The sequence below is a fragment of the Scardinius erythrophthalmus genome (genome assembly GCF_964197995.2).
Source record: "Scardinius erythrophthalmus genome assembly, chromosome: 19".
Taxonomy (NCBI): domain Eukaryota; kingdom Metazoa; phylum Chordata; class Actinopteri; order Cypriniformes; family Leuciscidae; genus Scardinius; species Scardinius erythrophthalmus.
Window position 1 is genome coordinate 21,142,996 of NC_138239.1, and position 21,924 is coordinate 21,164,919.

The 21,924-nt window shown below is 36.1% G+C and overlaps 1 protein-coding gene across 1 annotated transcript in view; it reads left to right on the plus strand.

The window, feature by feature from the left end:
* Positions 1-10,249, plus strand: part of dicer1 (dicer 1, ribonuclease type III) — a 34,283-nt gene extending 24,034 nt beyond the window's left edge. Inside the window, 6 exon segments of the mRNA XM_081394507.1 lie at positions 1-775; positions 1,715-1,983; positions 2,636-2,798; positions 2,984-3,059; positions 4,144-4,260; positions 4,262-10,249. Of these exon segments, the coding sequence (XP_081250633.1) occupies positions 1-775; positions 1,715-1,983; positions 2,636-2,798; positions 2,984-3,059; positions 4,144-4,260; positions 4,262-4,388 (1,527 nt within the window). The 3' untranslated portion in view covers positions 4,389-10,249.
* Positions 10,250-21,924: the final 11,675 nt, after the last annotated feature.

Here is a 21,924-nt window from a genome sequence, read left to right on the forward strand (position 1 = left end):
AATAAAGATTTGGCCAACGGAAAAGCCAGTGATGAGGAGGAGGATGACGACGACGATGAAGCAGAGGATGTGGAGGTCGAGCAGTCTAAAGAAGAGGTCAATGTGGAAGATGATCTGGAGTACTACTACGAGCACATCAGATTCATCGATAACATGCTGATTGGCTCCGGCGCCTTCGGGAAGAAGATCTCCCTCCAGGCGGCTGAGCCTGGCCACGAATGGAAAGCACCCAAAAAACCTCACAACTCCCACTTTTCCCCAGACAGTGGCGCTGACGAGTTCGACTACAGTTCCTGGGATGCCATGTGCTACCTGGACCCCAGCAAAGCTGGCGAGGAGGATGACTTTGTGGTGGGCTTCTGGAACCCTTCCGAGGAAAACTGTGGCACGGATATCGGGAAACAGTCCATCTCCTACGACCTCCACACCGAGCAATGCATCGCTGATAAGAGCATAGCCGACTGTGTGGAGGCCCTGCTGGGGTGCTACCTCACCAGCTGTGGGGAGAGGGCAGCCCAGCTGTTTCTGTGCTCCCTCGGCTTGAAGGTGCTCCCGCCGGAGAAGCAGAGTTCAGGGGGGTCGGCCGAGCTGCAGTACGGCTGGCTGAAGATCCCTCCGCGCTGCATGTTCGACCACCCGGATGCCGAGCGGACCCTCAACCACCTCATTTCAGGCTTCGAGAACTTTGAGAAGAAGATAAACTACACGTTTCAAAACAAGGCATATCTTCTACAGGCCTTCACGCACGCCTCGTATCATTACAACACAATAACAGGTCCGTGGACGTTATTTAGTTCTGATTTCTCTGGCTAGGATGTTTATCCTACCTTTTTATTTATATTACCATAATAATAATAATGTTTTTTTTTAAATAAATTATATAAATTAATGTTGTAATAATAACAATGATCATTTTTAATATTTTTTATAAATAAATGTAGGCTATTATACAATTTAATGTAGTTTAATTTGTTTAAATTACCACTTACAAACTGTTAATAATTATTTATTATTATTATTATTATTGTTATTATTATTGCTACCCATTTTTGTTGTATTCTGTGGTACTTCAAACAAAAGTTTGTTTTATAATGTAGTTTATTATAAAGTTATATAATGATAATAGTTGTATAATAATAAAATATATTTTTTTATTATTAAATTAATTACCCATTCATTTAGTGTAACTGTTTGGTTCCTCAGTTGATTTGGGTGACTTGTATAAAATAAATATATTGTATTTATTTATATAATAAATAAATATAAATAAATAAATTAAATATACTGCCGTATATACCTATTATTCATGTCAGGTACCGAAAAAAAAACAATTGTACTGGTATGTCACGCAACCCCAAGTGTGAGATTTAGTATTCTATTTAGTATTCTTTGCATAACTTTACCATTTTCAGTTTTGCACAACTTTCTTTGCTTAAACTTTCTGCACAAAACTTGTGCAGTTTCGATTTAATTTAAACCAATAACTCATTAACTTTTTTTTTCTGATTTATTATTAAGAATCATTTTATTATAAAACAATCATTTCTTTGTAAATTGGCATAGGCTCATCACACCGTTTGCTGTGTGCGCCCAGTTTTCACAGTTTTCTCACAATAACTTAATATTTCCTGTGGTGTGACACTGTTATATTAATGATCTGTGATATCAATGGTCTCATTTTAACCTTCTTTGTACCACTCTGAACTTCGGACAGATTGTTATCAGCGGTTGGAGTTTCTTGGTGATGCAATTTTAGACTACCTCATAACAAAGCACCTTTATGAAGATACCCGGCAGCACTCTCCAGGCGTGCTGACCGACCTGCGCTCTGCACTTGTCAACAACACCATATTTGCTTCCCTGGCTGTCAAGTACGATTACCACAAGTACTTCAAAGCTGTCTCGCCCGAACTGTTCCACGTGATCGATGATTTTGTGCAATTTCAGCTGGAGAAGAATGAAATGCAAGGAATGGATTCGGAGGTGAGCCATCATCCTACTGTTATCTGTTAAAGTTATTAGGCCTTGGAAATGATCATTTCATTTACATGCCATTGTCAGCGTAGATGTATAATATTTCATGAAGATTTAATACCGTGACATCCTATCACTGGCAGTCATCGGGAATCTGGTCTGTGTTTGTATTTGTTTTCATTTTTGGATTGTAAAAATGCAGTTGGATTTAATTTATTTTGAAATGGTTATCTTGGCACTGAATCTAGTCTTGTTTGACTGGAAAGCATTTTATGCCTTAGGGACAACACTGGATACTGAAAGAGGAAAGACAAATTGAATAAAATAAGTAATGTTCCCCTTAATTACATAGCTGGGTAATGTTGTCCCCAATATTGGACATTTAGGTATTTTAAGTGTAATACTAAAAGTAATTGATCGCAGTTCATTTTGAGAGGAAATACCATTACAGTACAGCATAGCTGTCAGTTCACATTTTAAGTTATGACCACAGTTTTGTTTTTCTTTTGCAAATCATTTTCTGCTGTTTATTGTGTGTTATTAGTTTGGGGATGTGAATTTGACATGGATAAGCACAGTTTTCTGTCCTGAGAGGAAACTTATTTTCTGTGTATGAAGAAAAAGAAAAAAAGAAACCGGAATTGTTTTTACTCTCTCATAGCTTCGCCGATCGGAGGAAGATGAGGAGAAGGAGGAAGACATTGAGGTCCCCAAAGCAATGGGAGACATCTTTGAATCGCTAGCTGGTGCAATTTACATGGATAGCGGGATGTCACTTGAGACAGTTTGGCAAGTGTATTATCCAATGATGAGGCCGCTCATAGGTAAGGGCCAAAGACATACGGATGAGTAAATCAGTTCTGCATTTCTGTTTCGTCTGATTGTCTGCCGGCTCATGTGGCGAAGACTGAACACATAAGTTCAGTCATTTTCAAACATCGTGCCATTTTTATGCATGATGAAATGTCAGATTGAAATGCTCTGCTTTTGTTTTCGCCTCATTTTCTAGAAAAATTCTCCGCTAATGTCCCTCGATCCCCAGTGCGTGAACTCCTGGAGATGGAACCGGAGACTGCTAAGTTCAGGTGGGAATGTCTTTCCCTTATACACAAGCAACCTCTTAACATAATCATCTGCACAATACACACATAGTAGCGATCATTTGAATGTGCAAAACTTGGTACACTGTAAAAGTTACTGTGTCAGTGTGTGGTTCAGAGCAAATATGAGTCGTTTTAACATTTTTGAATTCTGTCAATTTCCGAGTCCCTACAACCTGCTCATAAGAGATTGGAATCTGTAATGTGACTACGGCTGGATAGATACCAAAATTGTGGATTCAATGCTTCAATATTGATAACAAAGACCATATTAGGCTTGTGGGAATAATAATTATTATTGTTTTGCAGCCCAGATAAGATACTGAAATGTCAAAAATTAAACACTGCATGGTACATGTATTTTTTTCTTCCAGTATACCACAAAGTATAAAGTATTTTATTATAAATTAATTGCACATTTGTCTGTAATTAATTATAGTTTTTAATATATTTTTTATATTGTAATAATTTCACATTGAATCTCTAAATAAATGTAGAAACCACATAAAGACAGTAGCCTATATTTTACATATTTGTTTAATGGGATCTTTTTATGAAAGAAGGCCAGTATTACTGATAGAGACATCAGTAGTATTAATTAGAGCCATTCAACATTACAATATAATTGAAAACTATCAATTTGAAAATTTATTAGGATGTGCAATGGGATCAGTCCGCTGGAAAGTCACATGTCTTTTTTGTGCATCAAGGAATTTATTCGGTAAATGTTTTTCCATCGTAGTTTATGCATGTTTTCTTCCCGGATAAAAAGTTTATCCAACTCAAATGAATTCATATGTTTTTTATGTGCATTTTGCCGTTTCTGTCTATTATATATACAATATAACAATGTTTTTTTTATATGCAATACTCGAAAATGCACATATAAATAGGTGGATGGAAACATAGTTACTGATTTTTTTTTAAATAATTGAAATAAATATTTTAATTATTATTTTCAGCAAGTTATTTGCTTTTTTTCAAAAAAGTCCCCCATTGCTTTTGTGTCAGTCTCATTTTTTCAATAGTCCCAGCCATAGCAATGTTTGTCCTTTTCTGCCTCCAACAGCCCTGCGGAGAGAACCTACGATGGAAAAGTACGGGTGACAGTGGAAGTGGTGGGCAAAGGCAAGTTCAAAGGCGTGGGACGCAGCTACCGGATAGCCAAGTCAGCGGCCGCCCGCCGAGCCCTGCGCAGTCTCAAAGCCAATCAACCTCAGGTCCAAAACAACTGAGCTTCAGACCGCAGACACCCCAACACACCAGTCAAAAACACAGCAGAACCCCTCTCGGCTCCAGTTTACGACCGAGTGAAGATTTGTCGCTGACTGCGTTCTCATTGGGGTTGTCTAACTTAAATGAATCGAGTCAAAAGATTTGAGAGTAATTCACATAGGGTTCATATTTCATTTTATTCTTTACGTGCGCAAACACAATCTTTCTTTCTCCCCAGCTTTGTTTGAACACGAGTGCTTTTTTTATGTATTGCAAGTGTTAAGAAAAAGGTCAGGTCCCCCTTTCCCTATTTTTATTAACATTAAAAAAGATATATGCTCTGCTTTGTGGTAGTGGTTAAAAAAAAAGCTAAAGCTTATAGGTAGTATTACAGTGTACATAGTTAAACTCCAAGGTATCAACTAAATAAGAGAAACGCAACAACTGTGCACTAGTGCCATTTTGCTGCCTTTTAGCAGGCAGGGCACGTGGAAAGAAAGAGTGTTGGTGTTGTTGGAAATGTTTTTCTCTATCTTGAGATGATATATTCTCAATCATAATTGCACTTCTCTAGTGTCCGCTTTATTTCGACGAGAGTCATGAACGTTTTTTGTTTGGGGTTTTTTGCCAGCAAAATCACTTGTATCGAGAGAGAAAGGCCCTCGCATCCTTAAGACGGATAGGAATTTGACATTCCCGATTACTGTAATCAGCAGTTGTAAACGGCACTTGAGGATGCGTGTTCGTGTAGCCAACCGGATGGGTTGTATAGACGTCATAACTACGTTATATAAAATAAATATTAAATGTTTATTACGAAATATACGTTGATACTTGGGTTTCAGTAATGTCTTTTGATACTGATATTGATGATATTTAGTTGACAGTCTTTATGAACATTAGATGTCTCCGTAGACTGACTTGACTGACTTAGTTTTGATATAACGACACGAACGATAAACAGGAGGACATATCACCTGGGAAAATATGCTGCAGATTTTATATTAAAAAGCGGAAAGAGAGGAATAGAATCGGATAATTCTGTAAGACACAAAGCACCTTTACATACCGTCTTTAGGACAAACCGATATTTCGCTAGACTTCACGTGCATCGCTTACCAAAGTCGACACTGATGCAGCGTTGTGAGGTTGCACCTGTTAAATCAATCCCTCAACATTCACACATTTGGAGATGTGGTAACCAGCCTTTTTTTTTTTTTTTTTTTTAGCGTAAATGTGTTGTAGCCTCTTGTCTAGACTAAATGTTTTCATATTAATAGGCATTCTTCACTTGAATACCTCAGTTAATTGCATGCATTTTTTTTTTTTTTTTTTTGGTGCTATGTTTAAGCTTGAATTTCTCATCTTTTTGCACTGTAACTGTATTACCTCTTTAATTTTACCTTTTTGAAATCTGTCGGGTTGTTTTTTCTGTTCTGTCTGCTCGTCAGGCTGTAGAAATTGTTTCCCCGTTTGTTTTTTCCTTTGGTTTTTATGCTTGAAGGGGAAATGCTGAGAAAAAAAAAGAAAAGTTCTCAGCACATAAGCTTGATGCCTCTCTGGGGTTTTTCCTTCACATGAAAACAATTGTACATCGGTCAGAAGGGTTACTTAACACTTGAGAAAATCGATAGATTGCACTCGAAGTTCTTATAAGCCATGCGTCTCGCCTTTGTCACTTTCCTCTCTTGCAGTCTTACCAACTCTAATTGCGTTTTTGTTTTGTTAATGTATTAATAGTTAGAAAACAAGACACCCTTGTCTATCATTGCTACTCCAAGAAATAAGGGTGCAAATTTGATCATTTCAACATCTTGAAAGCTACCTAACTTTTCCCTTCCTCGTTCTGTCTATACTTCTGTTATTATGTTTAGGACAAACTATTCCTGAAGTTACATAATCCCAGGCATTGCTACCTCAGAAGACCCTTGCGAATAGTTTGGCCTTATCATAAAACGTTGATTTAATATATTTGTGGATATGCCTTTTTACAAATCTGAATGGCATTAAGGCACAGTATTGTATACACTCATCAGCACCTTATAAGGGGATAAATATATATACTCACGACTATTTGCACTAGAATACATTCCCACTGACATTGAATTCGCATCTTTTAATGGAGTATGCTCTAAAGTGGTGCCTTTCAAACCTGTAACATCTAAACTGTCTCATCTTTTGCTACTGTAGCAATTTTTTGCATTATGGTTTCTATATGGTGAAGGACTTTTGGTGCCATGCTTCATACTTGGATATTGCCTTGCAGTTTTTGTTTTCCTGCTTCTATATGTCATAGGCTATTTTGCTTTGATTTGTTGGTTACAGACTGTCTTGTAACCCAATTAAAGCCAAGATTTCACCAACATTTGAGGCTCCAACCGAGGTACTCCCCTTCTTGAAAGTGAGTGCAATCTGATTCTGTTTTAGCAAGAGTTGAGTGACCCTATTTACATGAGCTCAGTCGCAACCCCCAAAGTTGAGTATTGAAAGTCATTGGAAATGAATGGGTTTCCATATTCCCTCAACAAATGGCGTGAGTTTGTGCATCAGGGTCAGTGCGCGCCGGCCCTGCGATATGACACTGATTCTGTAACCCTTAACCCTCAGACTATTGCAACTTTATTATTTGTGTGTGTGTGTGTTTGTTTGTTCATTTTTATTTTTTTTCCAGCTTGTTACGTTCCCCCCCCCCCCCCCCCCCCCGAGCCTCTGAAAGGCGCACACCTTTTTTCCTTCACTTTTTGTTTAAGCTTTCTTCTCACTGTTGGATTTTTACCTTTCAGAGAATGTGAAATCACACGTATGGTGCCACCGCATAGATATGGCGATTTTTTTTTTTTTTCTGAGAAGCAATTTTATTTTCACAACCAATAATCGATCATAATGCCAGAGCTAGTCCCACAGAACAGATATCACAAAAAAGAAAAATCTGTGGGAGTGTTTTCTTAAAGTGGTCCTCCATCGTATCATATGCTGCAGATTGTATTTTCCTTCATGGTGGAGAATAATTTTTGTGTGTGTTTTTTTCTTTTTCTTTTTAAACATGTAGCACAAATAAGCATTGCACTCGGGCGCCATACTTTACCTCATGTCAGAACGATAAAAAAAAAAAATACAAAAACATGTATATATGATGCCGTAACGTTTAAAGGAATAACTTGTGGTTTTGGCCTTGCTGCTGTTTGCATCGCTGGTATTTTACCAATGTATTTAAAAGTGATCAGAGAGATACAATGTGCCTGCAGGATGTCATCAGAGAAAATACACTGTAGAAAAGTAGTTTCGAATCTCTACAATCTGGGGCTAAATATGTGTCCTATGTGTACATTAATGTCCTGCCTTAATGTAATACTTTGAATATGGAATTGTAATGTAACCCGTCAAGTCCTTCGACTGGCATGATTTTAATATGTTGGGACCGCACTGTCCTTCATCCATCACCCCCCCATATTAGATTATATGAATCCAGATGTATTAGTGCATGTCATTGAAAACTCCTTTCCCACCCCACCTGTATTTCCTTTTTAGACTAAATACATTGTATAGATCTCATTAAATCAGCCCTACATTTTATTTAAAAGGGCTTTATTTCATAAAAAAAGTGTCTTTTTTTTTTTTGTGGAAAAAATATAATTTCCTGATTTAAAAGTCAAATGCACTCTTAGCAGCAGCAAGGTGTTCAAAGACAACATAGCAGGACTGGAATGTGTGGCGAGCTCCTCTTGAAGGGGTTCATGGGAATGTTGAGCACCGTAGAGCACTAACAGTACGGGGATTTAAAATGGGGGAATTATGGGTCACAAACTGCAGCGCAATTTCTGTATTTTTAAGGGACGTGTATTTAAATGTCTATTTCTCATTCATACTGTATCAGTGCTGCAGTGGTTTGCATTCTGCACCTTATGGATCACAAAAACCTTTAAAAATTCTGTCCCCCCCCCCCCTTTTTTTTAAAAAGTAATTGTAGCTGAGTATATCTACAATAAAGTTATGGTATGGTCGTTCATTTGTGGTGTTATGTGTGTTCTTTTCGTTGCTTTCGCTGTAATCTATATGCATTTCCAGATCCTGAAAGGAGAAATGATGTATTAGATTGTTTTATGAGCTGCACGGCTGTGGCTACTAATACTGTGTGAAAAGCCGGACGCGCGCCATAGTGTAAGTGTGGGCTTTTCGCAGTGCAAGCATATGCTGATGACCTCAGTATTTTTCTAACCCAAGGAGTGCTCTTGCCTCCCGTTTATGAGTGCTAGGAGGCCGTTCGTGTTTAGATGGACTCGGCAACCATGACCGATGTTTTAATCACATTTGCAATGAGCCTTATGTAATAGATGAAGTAGGTATGAACTGTGTTTGCGAGTATACTTTTTCACTCTCGGCGGGCCTTTTTATGGTCTTGTGTATTCATTTCGCCACTTGCACATTTTGTATGGCTGCATCGATGTTTGCCAAGAAGTAAAAAATAGAGCTGGAGCGCTCACTCTTGGTAGGTGAGAAATGACCTCACATCAGCTGTGCAAGCATTGGAGCATATATTCTGATAGGAGAGTTTTGCCACACTATTACACATTCTAATTAAATTTTGGATTCAAAAAGACACAAGATCAGCAGTATGCCATGAATTATGATTCTTAGTGTGATGTTTGCTGATTTGGTGGGACTGTTTGAGACGAATAATCCTAGCATGATGACAAAGACACTTTATAAATTTAAAGAAGAAATATTAGGTCACACTTTATATTAGGTGTCTTTAACTTATGTACTCACATTATACATACATGCAGCTGTAGTTACATTCAGGTATTTTTTAAGTATTAGTACAATGTAAAAACATGTATACATATTAAGTGTTTTTGTATCAATTGATTAATTTAAATGTTAGTGCATAGTAGTTAAGGACAATATATAATGCCATCAGTTATATGAAATATTCTATATTTCTAGCTGTGATAGGAATCTGGACAAATCTGAATCAAGTTGAGATGAAAACAGAAAAAACGTCAATTTCCGTTAAATATATATATTTGTTAACACTTTAGTCCAGTTCTCACTATTAACTAGTTACTTATTAGCATGCATATTGGCTGTTTATTACAAAAGTCAACAACAACGACAAAAGTCATTGTTAATAGAATTGGACCCTAAACTAGAATGTAACTATATTTTTTTAAATGTGCAAAGAAATTGTCCGTTAGAATAGGGTTTGTGTTCAGAAATGGTTTCATTTAGAAAACAAAAATATCAGAACTTTATGATTTTCAATGATTTTTCAAGTGTAGTTAATGACTCGTTTTTCAGTGTGTCATCATAACCTCTTAAGTCAGTCATTTGTGTACAAGTACAATACAATGCACAATGAAAATCTTTCTTGAATGCTTCTCCACTTACTAGACAAGACAATACAATATACCTCACTGTTATGTACACACACACAAAATACATACATACAGAAATTAAAATAAATTGCTAGACAATAAGACAAAATGGCAAGTTACAAAAGTGACATTGTTGACATTAAGTATCCAGTATTCTTATTGAATATCAATGTGTATTGATCAGTCTTATGGCATTGGGGTAAAAACTATTCCTGAATCTTGTAGTGTGTGTTCAAAAAGTCCTAAAATATTATGTTTTTTTGTTTTTTCTTTTATGTTTGTTATTAAAATGACCACAGCTGGCAACTAAATTATAGAAATCATCAAATTCCTTAAAATGTTCATCCCTAATAAAGAAATAGATTTATTGCAGCCCATGGTTTAGTTACAACATCTTTTTTGACCCCTTGATCCAAACAATGGTAGATGCAGGCATCATTATTTAATTAATTATTTTACAATTTTGTTTGGTTGCACTTACTACGTACTTCACTTTTAAAAGGAATGTCCAGGTTCTTGATTTAAGGCTTTGTTCTTGACTCCAACTCTGACAAGCAGAGTTGATTAAACTGCTTTGCGTCATTTTAAAGTAAAAAAAAAAAAAAAAAGGTCTAAACCAGATTTGACTTAAGTACAGCACTCTTGATGAAGTACTCATAGCAGATCACCTGGAGCATGTCCGCTGAGATGATCTAGGGAGAAGTTGAAAATGGCTTTGTTCATCAAAATGTAGATAAAGGAGGAAAAGAAATATCTCTAGCTGTTGAAAAGACGTACATATGCTTCTATGGGTTATATATGTAGGTGGAATGCAAATGACGGCCAGTGTTCTAGGCTGGGATCAGGCGGGGCTGATATGCTGAGTGTGGGAATGAGAGGCTAATGGTGACTTATTACCTGTGTTGACAATGTGCAGGCTTGTGCCGTGTCATTTGAGCCATTTATTCTCCGCGCTACAAAAACAAAGAGATGACGAATAAATATGCAGAGGGGGCTCATTGTTTTCAGCTTGCTCGGTTGCCAAAACTTTTTACTGACCTTTCGAGCACAGGTCCCAAACCAGCGCTAAACCGTCTGTCACTCAGCGCACACGCGCTTACACAAGTCGCCCTTTCGACCTCAGCATCTTGTTTTTCTCTCTTTCAAGCTCCAGGAGCAGGCGACAATCGTAATCGAGCATAGCAGGCATTCCATGCAGTGCGCCTCTTCATCCTCGTACGGTCATTTGTTTCCCTCTTTTGAACAGTCTCTTTCGATTCCCCTTCACTTGAGGATTACAGTGTGTTGCAGTCAGGCCCTTACAATGCGCAGGACTCCAACGGGTTATTAATGCGGCGGTTTACTGATGGCCCTTCAGCTTCAGGAACGGGTCTGCGCTTCCTCACGTGTAATTGGATCCAGCTCCGTGCACCCTGTCTTAAGGGCAGGCCGAGGAATAACCCCGGCATCAGGAGAGATAAGGATCGCACGCGCTTCCACATATACGGCCCCAAATCAGCAATCACATTTAGCATCACTCAATCAGTCAAATCTCCTTTTCTCCATCGGTTTGCGGTTCCTTCTGTCTCCTTTGGTGACAGAGTAGTCTTTCTAAGAATTGCTAGGTGGGCGCTGTGGTCAATAGAGTTGCTTTGCATCATCAGTTTGGAGTCTACATTTATTCGTTCAGCAGATGCTTTTATCCGAAGGGACTTGTAAATAAGGAGTATCTACAAAAAAGTGATTTATCACAAGGAGACTAATATGAGAAGTGAGAAAATTACAAAGAATGAGCTAGTGCAGAAATGTAAGTGAATTCTGGATAGGACTCTATACACTGCCGTTCAAAAGTTTGAGGCCAACTTTTTTTTAAAGAAATTATACTTTATTCTGCATTAAGCTGATCAAAAGTGACAGTAAAGATGTTTACATTGTTACAAAAAAATAATATTTAAAATAAATGCTGTTCTTAATCACTAAAGATGATGTATGATGGTTTGCACACACACAAAAAATACGCAGCACAACTGTTTTCAACATTGATGATAATGTTTCTTGAGCACCAAATCAGCCTATTAAAACTTATTTCTGATGGTGACACTGAAGACTGGAGTATTTCAGCTTTCAGTATTTCAGCTTTTACTGTGTTTTAATGAATTAAATGCAGCATTGGTGAGCATACAATACTTTCAAAAGTGTTGTATGTGTGTAAATAAATATAAAATGTCTACTGATAATTAGGCATGTATGCTGATTTTGATATGCTGGACACTTGTCTGAATATATTTGACATATGCTGTTTTGTTTCCTTACCTGTTTAGTTGCCATAGTTGCTTAATTGTTGATTGATTAGTCCCACCTGTTCCCTGTTTTCTCCCTAACTTGCCCTGTGTATTTATACCACTAGTTTGTTTCAGTTCTTTGTTTGTTCTCGTCGTGCATAGTTTGGTTTTGTTCTCCAGTGTTTTTCCTCGTGTTCCTGTGTTCCAGAGTGTTCTTTTATCTTCACTTAGGGTAAATTTATTACACATTGATGTACTAAACATAAAAGTTTTTTTTTTTTTTTTTTTTTTTTTTTTTTAAACAGGCAACGATGTTGTCAAAACGATGCACGATAACAACTAAAATGCTGCGTTATGCATGCAGTCGATGTGCATGACGTCACCGTTTTCACAAAATCGCGTTTTTGTAGTTTACACGGAGACGATAATGGTATCATATTCAGAAACTTGAAAACCTGTTTTCAAAGTTTATATTTTCAGGTCCCCAAAATGCCGTTGTCATGTAAATGAATGTTCAAAATGCATATTAAGTTCCTCATCTCAACTCTTCTTTCCTTCCTAGTCAAACTGTGAAAATATCAAATATTTTATTATAAATTTGTAAAAAAAAAAAAAAAAAAAAAATGCACACTTTTTTTTGCGACAATACTAAGATGAGGCATTAAAGCATATGCCTTAATATTATTATTATACACTGTAAAATCCGATTAGTTCAGCTTACTCAAAAAAAGCATGCAAACCGATTGCACTTAAAAAACTAAGTAACGTGAAATAGGAATAGTATGTAGTACTAACAAGTGCATGTCTAGTAGTGTAAACTTACAAGAGAGTTCCAGTAACTTAAAACTAATTTGTATAGTATACTTGATCATTTAATTTAGATGTACTTATTTATGCTAGTTGTGTTAACTCTGGTGTTTTCTGCATACAACTTGGAATTACTGAGTTTACTTTACTTCAAAAGCAATCCAGTTTACTTGTTAAAACCATGCAAACCGATTGCACTTAAAATAGCAAGTAAGCTTTACTCAAATAACTTAAGTGCTATCAATCATCTATTATATATCATTGAGAATACTTTCACAATTTTACAAAGATAACATTTACAACAGGACAAATAAATTTAAGGCAATGATACAGTTCAAAGGTAAATTTATTGTATTTGTTTTCTTAACAACTGACACAGGGGTGGTCCACACAAGTTTGCATTGGGGTATACAATTTATGTAAATAGTCACTTTAGGTTTTTACATTTAAAAAAAAAAAAAAAAAAAAAAAACGGAAACACTTTATAATAAGGTTTATTAGTTAACATTAGGTAGTGTGTTAACGAACATGAACTAACCATGAGAAATACATATAAAAATAAATATATTTGAGACCATACCCTGACTCCAACAGATTCTCAACAAACAGCTTTAACAATTCAATACATAACAATGAGTCACTTTAATCAATAACACTTCGGAGACCAAACTTGGTATATAGAAGTGCAAAAAAAGTGGCTACATTCATTAACGATGAAATAGTATTTCATCGTTTAAGCCTAAACGATGAAAAAGCAATGTCTCTCAAACACATACATTAGAAATGACAGATTCTTAAATTTTTTTAATTCTGTCAGTAATTACTCACCCTCATGTTGTTCCAACCCCGTAAGACTTTTGTTCATCTTAGGAACACAAATGAAGATATTTTTTATGAAATCTGAGAGGTTTCTGTTCCTCCATAGACTGCAATGTCATTGCAACTTCCAAGGCCCAGAAAGGTAGTAAAGACATAGTTAAAATAGTCCATGTGACTACAGTACTTCAACCTTAATGTTATGAAGCATCAAGAATACTTTTTGTGTGTAAAACCCCCGCCATTACGACATTATTCAACAATCTCTTCTCTTCCACGTCATTCTCCAACACTGTTGACGTAGTGTAAACATCCAGCGCTTCTGGGTTCTACGTCAGATTGAGGCTTATTATTGTCTGATGCTGGTCATGTGTGATGCTGGCCAATAATAAGCCTACGTTCTGACATAGAACCCAGAAGCACTGGGATGTTTACACTACGTCAACAGCGTAGGAGAATGGCGTGGAAGAGAAGAGATTGTTGAATAATGTCGTAATGGCGGGGGGTTTTTGCGCACAAAAAGTATTCTCGTCGCTTCATAATATTAAGGTTGAAGTACTGTAGTCACATGGACTATTGTAACAATGTTTTTTTCTGGGCCTTGAGAGTTGCAATGACGTTGCGGTCATTGGGGGGTAGAAAGCTCTCAGATTTCATCAAAAATATCTTTGTGTTTTAAAGATGAACGAAGGTCTTACAGGTTTTGAACGACATGAAGGTGAGTAATTACTGACAGAATTTTCATTTTTGGGTGAACTAACCCTTTAACTTGCTCATGAACTAATGGGCTGACAATTTTAAACAAGTGGCTTAGTTTCCCTTTTATTTTTCTATCAACTAATCTAATTCCACTGTCATAAACAAATGTAATCTAATGCCAAACATCATCAATCTTGCACATTTGATTACTCAACAAGAGATTGTTCAGAGATTGCAGTTTTGGTGAGAGTTTGTTCTGTCTCAAAGCAAGCATCAATTTCTGAATGAAGTTAAAAAGTATTTTTCATGTCTTTTGGGTAATCTAAATTTAAAGCATAAAACAGACCAAAATAGATGCAAATTGCCTGAGGCAGGTTCTGCAGATTATCCATTACAATACCTTTCTCAACAATGATGGCAGTAGACACTGGGCAAAGGTAGAGTTTATTTAGAAAGGGAAGTTGTTCTTCATCAATGACAGTCAGCACCCCAACAGATAATTGTGCCCAGGCTTCATCAACATCACATACCTGAATGAAACCAAACAATAAAAATATTACAACAGAGAAAAGTGAAAAGGCATGATCTATAAATTATAAATTAAAATTTAATTTTCCTCAAAAACCTTAATTTCTTTTTGACTGAAGAAAGAAAGATATGGACATCTTGGATGACATGGATGTGAGTAAATTATCAGGAAATTTTTATTTGAAAGTGAACTAATCCTTTAAGATTACAGTCCACAGTTAAAGAGTTTATCAACAAAACCCCACAACACTTTAGACAACAGCTAGATAGATTGTAAGCAAAACCATGATAAACTCAGAAATACAAACTCATTAATACAAAATTAAGGCTGCAGTATACTCACCCCTGTATTCATTTGCTGCATAAGCTCATCTAATTTCTCTCCAATGCTTCTTGAAGACTTGAAGATTGTGACAAAGCGTGGTGTGTAGCGATCCACAGCACCATAAAAGTTACTCTGCAGTCTACAGATCTGTGGGGACTATCCTGTTAAACTCTGCAAACACCTACAACACAGGCAAAAAAAAAAAAAAAGGCATGGGACAGCGTGGAAATCTTTCAATGAACAATTATTCATAATTAATAATTGATTTTTCTGATCTTTATAAAAAATATCTTTCAATGCATGGTCAGGCCAACAGGCCAATTCTAAAGCCAAACCTAAACAGAATGTGGTTTATAATGGTGGAAAAGGGTATGAATAAGTACTTACTTGTCTCTCTGTAAAAAGAGCTGGCCACTGCTCCATCTGCATCCACAACTTCACGTCTTTGCATTGAGAAGGTCTGGTCCATCTTTGATGCAGTGATAAAGTAGTTGAGTAAAAAAAAAGTCAGCATAAAAAAAAAAATCACTTTTACAGTGCTTTCATTACAATCTGAAACCAAGCCAAACCATATTCTTCAAGCTCTAATTATCTCAATTATTTGGTAACGTTAGACATTAAGGAAATCAGTAAAAATTAGCGACAGACATTCGACAGACAAAAAAAAAAAAAACATTCACACAAAAGTCGCATGCTTTATTACTCACCTTATTATTATTCCAAAAACGTAGCGAAGCGCCAGATAAAAATGTAGGTAGTCGGTCAAAGTCTTTCCACATCTGCAAAATTGGCGCCGAAAATTAAATACGCACAGAATCTATTGCGCATGCTCTCACAAGTGCCACTTCTTCTTCTTTATTTTTTCTGCACATTAGGCATGCTTTAATTCACTGCTGCCTCTCACTGGTTTAGTAACGTCATTGCATCCTTTGTTGTTACTTGCTTATTTCAAGTAAGCGTCACTCAAACGATTGAGTAACTTGTTATTTTCACCCTGCAATTGACTGTAACTCAACAAAACCTAGTAAGAAGTATGTATTTTATATAACTGAGTAAAGTTTACTAAGTATATGTGAGTCAGGAAAGCTATTGGTTTTTACAGTGTACATTCCTTTTTTTCCTTTTTTTTGAGATCATAAGAAACTAATTCACTTTCTCCAATATGCATACAAAATCATTGCTCTAATGCAGTCTCCTCCCTCTTAATGTAGCTCATTAGCGGAGTAAACAGCGAGGGTCCTGGGCCCCTTTACCAGCATATGTATGTGTGTGTGGTGCATTTGAAAGGTATGTCTCATGGGGGGATTTACTCTTGGGGGCTCAGGTGTTAATGGAGTGTCAGAATAAACACGCTCTTAATCCCCACTATCTTTTCACTTAGGAACAATTACAATTAGGAAGTCAGTTGTTAGCTGGCTAATACGCCAGAACCATTGTCTCCCTATTTAGGATGAATTGACTCATGCTAATTGCTTCATCTCATTATGCATGGAGAGCTTTGTAACTGCGGTTTAGAATTGGAGCATCCCCAGCACTCTGTTAACACTGTATATTTTGTTTGGGAACATCGTGGATGTAAAACAAGAAGAAATGCATTCAGACGGCTATTAATTGCTTGTATGTTTAGTTTGTTCCTCTTTAGCTTTATTAACAGCTGGATCAACTACAAGATTGTATAAAACAATCAAATAAAACTGATGATCATGCTCTCCAACATGATTTAAGACGGAAGCAAAACATCTGGCCATCTATCCACCTTATTTAGCAACAAATAATTAAGTTATTTTCTGTGAATGTGCGAGACTTCCGATTTATTAGCTGCTATAGGTAAACAAGAAGGATAACAATGTGCAGTAAACTGTAAAACTAGTTGTGCTACAAACCAGTGTGTTTGATTACAATAATAAATTAAAAGGTTACTCTTTATTTTAAGGTGATGTAGTTACATTGTACTTGCGTACTGAGTAATATTAATTAACTACAAGTACTTACTATAGAGTTAGGGTTTGGTTTAGGGTTAGTTACTTGTAATTATGCATAATTTACTGTTATTACTATAGTTGATAGTATGATAAAAAAAAATATGATAACAAATACCAGTTTGCAATATCAAGTTGCATTAATGACTGTTTTTGTACTAACCGGAAGTGGATGAATCCGGAAGCCAACCACATTCGAATTACAAATTGCGATAATGCATATGTTAAAAAATAAGGTGGATGCTAAGAGTTACATAATCAATTTGCTTATTCAATTAGAAATGTTGGAGATTGTTCAATAATCATAAAAATAATGTTCTTTTTTCTAAAACTTTCTCTTTATTTCCAGGTGAAAATTCCATTTTAAATTCCAGATTTTCAATATGGTCTCAGACTTTTGGACCCCGCAGTGTACGTGTACATACAGCCAAAATAAGGAAAATGCACAAGGAGGGAAAATGCTTTGATACAGCTATATTTCTTCATCAGCTTGAACATAATTTACCCATCATAGAATTCCCCATTAATCTGCACCAAGGACGTATTTTGCAAACACATTAGAACAACAATGCAGGCAGGCATACATGTAATCTCTCATTTTATGATTCTTAAATGCTGAACAGAAATGGAATATGAATATTTCTGAAAGCAAATCCCCAAAGAGCCCAGGTTATAATGTCCACAGTTAGCAGTAATGAGAGCAGGATGAAAGCCATGATCAGATGGTAATTACTTGACACAGCTCCTCTGATGAGCCACTAGGTATGTTTGATTTGTCATCATCACCTGTCGTCAGCTCAGACAAGCCTGCCTCCCTTCTCTTCTCACTCCTGGCCACGCACCCATTTTCTCCTCTCATGAACCACAAAAGCAATCTGGGGAATATTGAAATGAAGTCTGAGCAGGGGGCTTTGGAAACAGCATGACATCTCGGGCTGGCGAGATGCAGAAATAATTAACCGAATCATTTGGGTCCCAGGGCCTATTTCCATTTGCAATAACAGTGTTTTAGTCTTGAGTGGTGTCTGTAAATTGCCCCCACTGTTTGCAGAGGAGAGTAATGAGAGTTTAGTCTAACGGTCATGTTCCCCTTGTTTAGCTCGAATGAGAAATGTCATCCGTCTGAAAAGCAATAAGGGGTCCGTCAGAATGGCATGTGCCAGTCCAAAAAGCAATGATTGAAGGAATACAGAAAAGTGTGGAATTGACTTTCCTGACACATTTTACCCTGGCTAAATTGCATTATCGTAAAAAAACAACAACAAATTATTAGCTATTCATTTGCGTGACAATAAGCGTCAACGTTTTATCCCTCTGGTGTCACTTCGGTCATCATTTTATGTTTTGATTTGTATTTTACCTCAGAACTGTTATGACACTTAGTGACTTTTGTGGCACTTAAATGGAAACACACACACACACAAAAATGTATGAAAAAGAAATGAATAAAATTTTTAATATATATATAAAATTTAAAATATATATAAAAAAATTGTATGGATTTGTATAGTATTAATTGTATTGTATTGTAAAAACTGGAAACAAATGGCATATATACATGGAATCATATATATATATATATATATATATATATATATATATATATATATATATATATATATACACATATATATACAGTATATCATATATATCTATATCTATATCTATCTATCTATAAATATATAAATGCATGGATATTACATCATACCATAAAATATCCTCAAAATGTTAAATAAAAACATAATAAATGATGAGCACCTTAAGCTATGTGGTTATTGTTAACAAATTAAAAGTTAAAAATGTATTTAAAAAAAAAAAAAAAAAATCTTGGCCTGGTGTCTGTGATCGACACCTGTTATTCTCGACTTGAACCATCTGAGTTTTTACCCGCTTCATATCTGTTGTTATGGACACAGATTATAGCAGCTATTTTCTTTTCTTTTTTTCTTTTTTCCACAGCGCACGCGGTTGTGTTCAGTAAAGTGGTTCAGCCTTTAATGCCTAACTTTTCCGTGGGTTTGTGGTCAGCCGTGTTCCCTTTCATCTGAAGGTAATTACCCCTATAAGCTGAACCTCCACAAATGCAGTGTTTGTTGAGATGTGATACTAAGCAGTCGTGTGTTCCAGCCTTGTCCTCACACGAGGCCCTGAATAGATGGACAAGTCCACCCAGTCGAACGACACCTTTCGCTTTTCTCCCAGGAGTGCTCTGGACTCGCCCTTTTCGAGTTTCTCCCACCCACATTATTTCTGGGTAAATGCTTGCAGATTGTTTCAGATTGTTAGAGGGTTCTAATTAAATAATATAGCCCCTTTTTTATATTTGTGGATAAGATAACGGAGAGTAGTGGCTCTGACACATTTAAGATTGCTGTAAAAATCAGCAAGGAACAACTATGCTCAGTGTAGTTATTGTTCTAGGGAGAGCTGATTATTTATTCCAGATGCTGAGAGGTGAGAAGACCAGAGTGGAAGATTTGTTTTCGTTGAACATAAGACTGTTTGATCCTTCCTGTCCGAGAGAGCAACTGATGTCACGGATAGGCTGGGTATTAAAAATGTGTTTTTTCTGTACAGAAATATACATTATATACCTTGTTTTTCACTCTTGATGTATTACCATTAGATATTATAGGAACAGTTCACCCAAAAATCAAAAAGTTAGCCACGAGGGGGCCTGGGTGGGCCTAGGCCCCCTCATTTACATGTCCGGCCCCCTCAGATTTCTGATTGCTTAAAATAAAATAATAAAAATAAGAAATTGTTGATGTGTTAGTCTAATTGATAGATTGACCAATCAAAATACTGCGCGGTAAAATGCGTTATGATTAATTTGAGTAATAATGTGTTTTCTTTACCAATAGAGTGGAAAGATGAAAACCACTATTTTTTGTTTCAAACTTTCACATAGCATATTTAGGTTATAATAACATACAAATTTCAAATCCAGATTTTGATTTTCAAATATGTATTATAAAAAAGTATTAGTTTCTCCCCAAAATGCAATAACAGACAGTTAATGACAGTTTTGTTTTTTGTTTTCCAAAATGCAATTAATCCATTGAATCAATATAAAAGTTATTTTTCATATTTTAACTGTTGAAAATACACAACAAAGTAAGTTGATCCACATGACAGCCTCTGAACTTGGTCAATACTAGGCTAATCTTATATAGGCTAGCCTAATTTACAGGCACGGGACTAAAAATAGCCGACATTAAATCACCATCGCTAAGAAATACCTCCTGAACTTTTTTGACGGCGATAAGCTGTAAAATTTGCTTGGTCCTGCTCGGTTTTCGTTGACTTTGATTAAAACAATTGAAAGTTTTTCAAAAGATCCCCTGAGGTCAAAGTGTCAGCGTGACAGAAGTTTGATGCTGTCGTGTGAGAACAAGCAACAGTCGGCATTTTTCCTCCTCCCGCGTGCCTCATCTTCTTAATCTCCTCAAGTAGCCTTAAATTATTAGATTTCGATGGCTTACGTTTCTTCCCCACCGCAGAAACCACCACAGGGGTCACCAATGCCGTCAAAATTATTATTATTATTTATTTTTTTGTGGATCACAAAGTAGAAGGAAAACTAGTAGCCTATAGGCTATAACGTTTGTCGCGTTTGACATATATAATATAATAATAAACTAATAGATATATAATATATATATTAGTTGCCCCCTCATTTTAAGATGGGCCCCCCCCCCAAAAATAAAATTCTGGCTACGCCCCTGTGGCACACATCAAATCAACAACAAATCATATTTTCCCACCTCAGGCATTAAAGACCTTTTATTATTTTCAGGAGGTTTTTCTTTTCTTTCAGATTTAAACACCTTTTATTCTCAACCCCTTAATGGACAATAATTGGTTTAAAAAGGATTTTACACAAAACTTGTTATAAAACAAACAAATCTACCTGCTCGTGTCCCTCAAACAATTTAATAATTACAAATGTAACATTTATGATCATTTTCATATTTTTATGGGACTGAAGTTAAAAATAGACGAATTGTGTGTCTGTGGTCTCTTTATTTTTGCAAAAATGTTTTCAATTTAGATGTTTAGCATAAAACCAAAAAATGTTTGTGTTGGTCCTTAACACGTCAGGTGGTAATCAGCAAGAAATGCCATATTTTTCCCCCCAAAAAAGGTTAAGAATAGTGTGATGGGGTTGAAGACTGTAACAGGTTTGAAGGGAGACATTACCTTCAATTTTATATTTTTTAATATAGTCTCTTTCTCAAATTATCTGGTTCAGCACATCTGCATCTACAACACAGTCTTTCTGCTGCTGATGTGGCTGCCATTTCTGACATAGGATGCTTGTCAGTGTTTAAGTGGACACATTACAAATATTCTGTTTATAACAGAATTATGAGTTGTCATGATTTTGGTATGAATATATTTACTGAAACCATGACTATTTTATACATTTTGTTTTATTAGATTTATTCATAAATTAAGTTTTAAAAAAAACTAACCCTGTCACAAGTTTACAACCCTGAAACGAGAAATATATGACAGGGTTGATGTGGTTGAGTTTTTTTTGCTCAAAATGGCCACTGATCCTCATGTGGTGCAGGAGAGTAGACCATATGGCAGCAGTGAAATAAGTACATTGTATATACTTAGGGATTAAAATAAAATTTTGAAGAATAATCATTTTCCATCTTAACTTTATGTGATGGGGTTGAGTTGTTGCCTCAAACATAATATGCATAAAAAGTAGGATACTACTTCCCATCTTCTGCACCACTGTTAAAGAGATCTGAATGAAGTAGTTTCTGGTAAATGATGTCACATATGGGTGGAGTCTAAATTATTATGGGGAGAATGGTTGGCGTGATG